Raw genomic sequence first — 7602 nt, forward strand, 5'->3', positions numbered from 1 at the left:
TGTATAGATCTTCCTCACAAGCATTAAGAAAAAAAAATTCTACTGCAGAAAACTTTCAAGCCCGCCAGAAGCAGATCACAGTATTTATAAATTAAAGGTCATCTTGCATTAGCGATGTTAGAGTGTTCAAATTGAGTAAAAAGGGCAAATGAAAAGCATGAAGAAAAATGAGGATGTAGTCGCTTATGGCTTCCTCGGAATCTTTGAAAATCGCATAAGAATCCTGCCAAGTTCAATTTCCAGAGACATACCGCAAGCAAGCACGGAAATTAAGAACAGAAAAAACTAGACAAGTTTCATGATCTTTAACATAGAAACTGCAGAAGTATATTCTCAATCAAAGCTCATCTCTACTACAAGTTTTACAAATTATGACAGAAAATGATAAATAAACATTACTATAGTAAAGAGACTTGTTGTATCTGAATTTCTCAAGTAAAGCTGGAAAGGGGACAAAATCCAGCAACAAAAATTTAAGACATGAAAACCAAAATGAGCATGCAATATTACTACCAACATAAATTTAGAATCTTAATCCTCCAGTGAACTGATACTTAACCCAGAGCAAAAAACTATGATGCGTTGTTGTTGCTGCTGATAAAAGTATACTTCCCACACGTCCAAAAAGGCCCACGTTGAGGCCACAGTTCCTCCAGAAAGATATTCATAATTTCCATATAATGAGGCTAAAACAATCTTATCTCCAGGAAATGATTCCTTCAAAGAAAGTTATCATCATACTAGGAAATTATTACCTTCCCCATCTGCCGCCGCCGCCGCCACCTCCTCTTCGATCTCCTCCCCAGCTACCACCACCTCCTCTTCCTCTACCGCCGCCACCACCATATCCTCTACCGCCGCCACCATATCCTCTACCGCCACCACCTCTAAATCTATTGTTGCCGCCTTCCTTCTCTTGCAACTTGGGCAATTCTTTCAGAACTTCAATACTCACATTTGCTGCATTTTCCTGACCAGCAAGATATGCATCTAGATCTGCAGTAGGCACATCAAACACTGCACCCCTCCCATCTGCTGTAAGAGTTACACCTTTCACAGCTTCAACCTGATTTTCGGGCAAGAATCTCCTCAGAACGCCAAACACAAACCTTGAAACAAAAAGGGGTAAAACTGATTAGTCAAAACACTAATTTTATCAGCAAAAAACACAATTGATAAGAAAAAACAAATAATAATTGGTAAAACTGATCATATTAGACTATTACAAGGCTCGAAATCAAACTAATCCATATGGTAAAGTAAAGGACTTGGGAGGCGAAGTGCATAAAGCTGTAAGTGTACTCACGATGGTGAATAGACTGGTTTTCCAGCGTCGAGTTGTACGGTAACATAGTTTTCCATGGAATTAAGAAGCGACCTACTCTTTATTTCAGTATACCCCTGCATCAACCAAGTAGTTTCAGTAAGATCAATGAAATACGATCGTATAAAGTGAAAATTGAGAAAGTTGTCGGTGCATACAGATGCTTTGGCAAGGGCCTTTGAAAGAAGGTCAACAGGAGAGAGTCCAGAGGTTTTAATGAGCTGCTCAGCTGCTGACTGAAATGCTGGAATAACACTGCATTCGAAACGGTACATACATATAAGCAGATATTCCAGAAATAAACTATCTGAAATTAAACATGGTAGCATCAGAAGAATTTGCCAAACAGTAGATAATATATATACCTGTCGGAAACTTCAAGGATTGCTGCAGATATCTCATGAGCAACAGAAGTTGCAATATCGGTGGCTTGAGGAGCCGATATGTGCTCAAATTTCACACCAGCATCTTTTTCTATTCTAGAGATGTTATGCTTCCTTGGATCATAAAGCATTACAGCAACTCCAGTGTTGCCTTGAAGGAAAAAAAAATCAATTAGTTATGCTTGAAGTTGATATCGATGTAATGAAAATAAATATAAAAAGGACCGAGTTTCATATACATACCAGCCCTTCCAGTACGCCCAGAACGATGAATGTAAGCTTCTACATCTCGTGGAGGTTCACACTAAAAAAGGCAATGAAATATCAATACACGAGATTCAACAAACGAGACTAAACAATCTAACTAGTGATGGCATTTCCATATAAAAGAAAAAGCAAATACCTGAATGATTAACTGGACGTCATTGATGTCCAAACCACGGGCTGCCACACTGGTGGCTACTAAAGTCATGAACTTGCCGGCCCTGAAAGCAGCGATTGTGACCTGCAATGCAACCCTTCAAATTAGAGAAAGAGAACGATATTGCCAGCACAAAAAACTGACTTAACAAAAACAAATTATCATCGACAGTTATCAATATTATTGGTAGGGCCATAGAACGATCAACCAAGTGTGAACACAGAATATGCCAACTACACCAGAACTAGAAAGAACTTACCTCACGGGTGGCTTGTTGAATATCTCCATGCAAAGCACGCGCTCCAGGCAATATCCCAGAAAGGTCAGAAGCACAACCCTTGGTCTCAGTAAAAACTATTACCTTGCCGCCACTGAAATAATAAATGATTAAGTAACTCATTTCTAATGTTTTATAAATGAATATTCACTTCAACGAAAGAAAAGCAATTGCATAAGAAAGGAAAGAGGAAACTAACCTGCCATAACAGCGAATTACATCAGGAATGACTGTTGCTCTGGCATCTCTAGAGCATGGCATGACAATATGCCTAACATTTACACTGGCCTTTATTTTCTCATTTCCAACAAGGTCTACAATCTTCTTGTCGGGTTTCAAAAACCTAGTAGTAATCTGGCAAATAACAACAAGAGCATGAATAACACATGTAATGTTAAAAAAATTGAAGTATCAAGATAGCACATCCCGCATGGTTTGAAGACCCACATTTTTAATCCTTGGTGGTAATGTAGCACTGAAGAGGAGTGTCTGGACTGTCTTCAAATCTTTAACCTTTCCTGCAATACCAAATTGAAAGCTTTTTTAGCACAGTGCAACTTCAACAACAACAACCATGAATGCTTTCAGTATGAACCACAAAGTCGAAAAACATTTTTTTACATATATAAACTCATAAAAAAACACATCATCTGGCTTTGGGTTACAGATTCAAAATCCTTTTGTTCAGGTAGAAAAACCTACTAGACGAGCAAAAATACAAGATACATAAAATATTACTCAGTCTCAGCAGACTTTCCATGCATTTCAAAAATTAATTATTAGAAGAGTATACAATATCATCATTGTCACACGTACCGAGAATAAGTTCAACATCGTCAAGAAAACCCATGTCAAGCATCTCATCAGCTTCATCAAGTACACGGAACTTTAATGAGCCAAAGTCAAGGTTTCCCCTCTCGACATGATCCTGCGCCAGGATTTCATGAAGTCGGCATAAAACAGTAACGATACTACACAAATTTCTAACAAAATTTATATAACATCGTATGTTGAGATCCATCATGAGCAAATAAATACCTTTATTCTTCCAGGAGTTCCAATAACAATATCAACCCCCCTTCTCAGTGCACCTTCTTGAGGACCGTAAGGAGATCCACCATATACACAGCAGGTAGTTAACCCAAGTGATTTACCATATAACTCAAAGTCGGCAGCCACCTGGAAACAAAAGATAACAAGATAACATTAACACAACATGATGTCATATAGGCTAGCAATAAAGATACTGTACTTTATTTAACAATGATATTTTCACTGTACCTGATGTGCCAATTCCCTTGTGGGTAAAAGAACCAGAACACTTGGGGACCTTCCGTAACCTGTCCTCCGTGAATCTTTTGTGGGACCATTAATTAAGGATTCCAATATTGGCAACACAAATGCAAGAGTTTTTCCCTGTAAATCGAAAAAGGTAAAGACAGGTTAATATAGGTGGTGTGGTATATCAAGAAACAGGTAAACAATAAAACCTAGAAGATTTTCCATCTGTACAGCAAACAACTAAACCAAAACTATATGGATTCAGTTCCTAGCATGTGAAATATCGATCAGGGGTATACTGCAGAATCCATGTCAAAGAAATTTAGATGCTCCAGTATGAAAATTTCCCATAGGAGCATCCAAATTAAACATTGAACCAACAAAAACCCGATAATTTGCTAAATCAAATTCCCAGCAGCGATTAGTATCATGTTAAACTTGGATTTCACATAGAAACATCCAAATAAAAACCCTGTATGTTACAAAATTAAATGCCAGTGAAGTGTCAATGAAGCAGTGTAATCAGTTTCACATATCTACTGAAAAGATTCGCACCTTCACCTACAATTCTAACCATGTTAAACTAAGAACAAATGCAATTGAGGTGTTAAATTTTAACAAAACATGCACAAAATAAATCAACATACACAAAATACATCAATTTCTGACTAAGAATGATGTATGTATATATACCTGACCAGTACGAGCTCTACCGACTAAATCAAACCCATCAAGAACATCATTAAAAGTCATAGTTTGAATCTGAAAAAGTGCTTTAATATTATTAGCTTCCAGCTTGGCTTTCAATGGTGCAGAGATCCTAAAATTCTTCAGTGCATTAGGATCCTCTTTTTCGACATCATCTTTAACAACAGCAGCTCCATCATTCCCTTTCTGTTTCTTAGATTTCTTAACAGTTCCATTCTCAACAACAGACGCAGACCCATTTTCAATTTCACCAGCATCCTCCTGCCCTTCTTCATCAGCTTTCCTCTTTTTCTTTTTTTTCTTCTCTGTAGATGCCCCTTTCATGGAATCATCACTATCATCAGAAATTTTCTTACTTTTCTTCTTCTCTGATGAAGGAGAAGCTGCTGGGGTTCCATTATCGGTGCCGCCATTTTCTACTTCTAGCTTAATCTTCTTCTCTTTCTTAATCTTCTTCTCTTTAACTTCGTCCATGAAGTTGATATCAGAAAGTGCTATTGAAGGCATAATAATATTAGACTGAAGAAAGATTGATAGAGATGAATTGAAGCTTGGGTTTCTCCTTGTTAATGGAGAAAAAGTGCGGCAGTGAAAACACAGCGCGCAGCAAAGAGAAGGAAAAATTGTTTGTTAGGGTTAGGGTTTTATAACGAAGAAGAAAGGTTTTTCTGGGTCGTATTTTTTATTACCGATAATAGCCTTGCAGGAATATGCGGTCTGAAAGAGAGAAAATAGCCACACTGACCGACTCCTGGCAAGTGGCGGCACTGCCAATATTTTGGGAAGTGTCTAGGGCTTCTTGTGGGCTGATTGAAAAATTAGGGTTTATGAGGGGTATATTTGGGAGTCCCGTTAGAAAAAAAAAATGAAGGAATTCAGGAGGCTCATGGTTTTGAGTAGGGCTGTCAATGGATGCTAACGTAACGGATATAGGCTCTGCCGTTGCCGTTGCCATTAAAATTTAACGGATATCCGTTATCCGTTAATATCCGGCGGAAATAGGAAATTCAAAAACGTTACCGTTACGTTGGACTTACCGGATAACGGATAATTTTCCGCTGCCATCCGGTATGTCACAGGACAACCACAAAACAGGCTAAAAACACATAACAGCTTTAAAATCCAACAAAACAGGTTTTAAATCCATGCCACACCAAAAAAAGACATACAGATACAGATGTTCATGCCACACAAGACAAAAAGTTCATAATCTTCATGTTTTTTTGCAAAAAAAAAAGACATCTCCATCTCCATTTGAGTCAACAACTGCAAATGCATTCCTCCTCCATCTTCAGATTCTCCTCTGCCAAGTCCCAAGTGCCAACTGCATCTGCAAATGCATTTACCTTACTCCTTAGTCTTGAACTTCTGTATTTTGAAAGAAAAATCAAAAGTGTTAGACATTTTAAGCTGGCAATGTCATTGTCAGTGCAATAAGCCAATAAATTGCAAAAAAAAAAAAGATTAAGATGTACCTGTAACACAACTATCATTGTCACTGACAGTGAGATCTGGCAGCCAATCACCCAAACAAAGCAAAGCTTCAACAAGATCTGGAGCTAATGAACTCCTGTGAGATGTGAGAACTCTGCCACCAATACTAAACATAGATTCTGATGCTACACTTGTCACTGGAACTGCCAATACATCTCTTGCAATCCTTGAGAGAATTGGGTACTTAGGAGCATGATTCTTCCACCAACTTAAGATATCAAACCTCATTTCTTCAGTGGTTTTGCCTTTAGGAAGAACTGGTTCTGCTAAGTATGTCTCCAATTTTGACTTCTCAACCTCAAACATATTGTTTTCCATAATGAAATCATCATAACCAAATTCATATGATGTTGTTGTACCTGCAGAGCTCTCAATTGCACTTGAATGCATTCCAGTATCAAAGTAATCTGGAGCTGTAGTGTTAGTTTCATAAGCACAGAAAAGAGCATCGAGTTCAAGCTCAAATTTGTTATAGTGACTTTTATAGTGTTCCACACCATATACTCTCTTCATAACAAACTCCACCCATTTAGCTTTGTACCTAGGATCCAAAACAACTCCAATTCCCATCAAAGTGTTACTTTCTTTCCAGTAGCTATCAAATTTCATCCTCATATTCTTGGCCATGTCTCTGATATACTCATGCTCACTTGATTCCCAGAGCTTAATGCATCTATTAACTTCTTGAACCCCATTATAATACAAATTTGTTGTGGGATACTTAATCCCAGCAAATTTGGTTGAAAGGACATCAAACAATTCCAAACGTTCACATATGTGTACTCCTTGTTGCCACTCCTTAGAGGTTGGTAGTATCTTGAAGTCATCATCCAAATCATCTAGCCTAGCAAAAGCTTGTCTCAAAAAAATTGCATCCTTTAACATCTTAAAGGTGGAGTTCCACCTGGTATCCACATCTAAACCGACAGACCTTGAAGCAGGAAGCTTAACTTGGGCAATTGCACATTCAAATCTCTCTTTTCTAGCCTGACTTGACTTGACATATTTTACACACTCTCTAACTGCATCTATAAATGGAGCAGCTACTCTCATTCCCCACCCAACAATTAAGTGCAATATATGATTACAACACCTCATTTGGAACATATTCCCATTAAGAACTAAACAGTCTTTGCTATCAAGCCATTTCTTCAGTTGTTCCATCATAACATTGTTGGAGCTAGCATTGTCAGCAGCTACAGCAAAAAGCTGTCTATGTTCCATTCTAGACACACAGATTTCACTACAGATGCTAGAACCTCTCCAGAGTGTGGTGATGGCACTAAAGTATATGCTAGTGTTTTCTTAACCAGTTTCCACTTCTCATCTATGTAATGCAGTGTCACACAACAATAACCATCCATTGTATGCTTACATGACCACATATCTGTTGTTAAACTACATTTAGATGTAATATTCTCAAATTGTTCTTGTAATTGCAGTTTGAACTCAGTTGTTAGTCTCATGATGTCTTCCCTAACTGTATTCCTAGTGTAAAGCTTAGTAGTAGGATTCAAAGACTTAAAAAACTCTCTAAAATAAGGATGCTCAACTATAGTGATTGGATAACCATGTTTAGCAATCATTTTGGCAACTAGTGTCCTAGTAACAACAGGATCAAACTTCCAATTTGATAACTTGGTTTGAGCATTACCTGTTTTGACAGAAGTAATCTTGCTTTGTCCTTTCTTATTGTCAGGCTTTTCTTTGCAGA

General features: G+C 37.8%; 1 protein-coding gene across 1 annotated transcript; it reads right to left on the bottom strand.

Moving 5' to 3' along the window:
• Positions 1 to 286: 286 nt before the first annotated feature.
• On the bottom strand, positions 287 to 5014 carry LOC113275043 (DEAD-box ATP-dependent RNA helicase 7-like). Its single transcript, XM_026524474.1, has 13 exons — positions 4380 to 5014; positions 3687 to 3821; positions 3444 to 3584; positions 3222 to 3333; positions 2853 to 2923; positions 2605 to 2759; positions 2388 to 2499; positions 2111 to 2212; positions 1951 to 2011; positions 1690 to 1858; positions 1483 to 1579; positions 1307 to 1401; positions 287 to 1109 (listed from the first exon to the last, which is right to left on the bottom strand). The coding sequence occupies exons 1-13, from the start codon at positions 4899 to 4901 to the stop codon at positions 752 to 754; spliced, it is 2130 nt and encodes a 709-aa protein (XP_026380259.1). The 5' UTR covers positions 4902 to 5014; the 3' UTR covers positions 287 to 751.
• Between the last annotated feature and the right edge of the window lie 2588 nt (positions 5015 to 7602).

This window comes from Papaver somniferum, chromosome 4, assembly GCF_003573695.1.
Source record: "Papaver somniferum cultivar HN1 chromosome 4, ASM357369v1, whole genome shotgun sequence".
NCBI lineage: Eukaryota > Viridiplantae > Streptophyta > Magnoliopsida > Ranunculales > Papaveraceae > Papaver > Papaver somniferum.

Bases quoted from the DNA above. Each gene is read 5' to 3' on its own strand.
- LOC113275043 (XM_026524474.1), bottom strand. From the start codon at position 4,901: ATGCCTTCAATAGCACTTTCTGATATCAACTTCATGGACGAAGTTAAA. The intron at 3,822-4,379 runs GTATATATACAT...TTCGATTTACAG, and splicing joins GTAGAGCTCGTACTGGTCAG to GGAAAAACTCTTGCATTTGT. The intron at 1,580-1,689 runs GTATATATATTA...TTTCGAATGCAG, and splicing joins ATCCTTGAAGTTTCCGACAG to TGTTATTCCAGCATTTCAGT.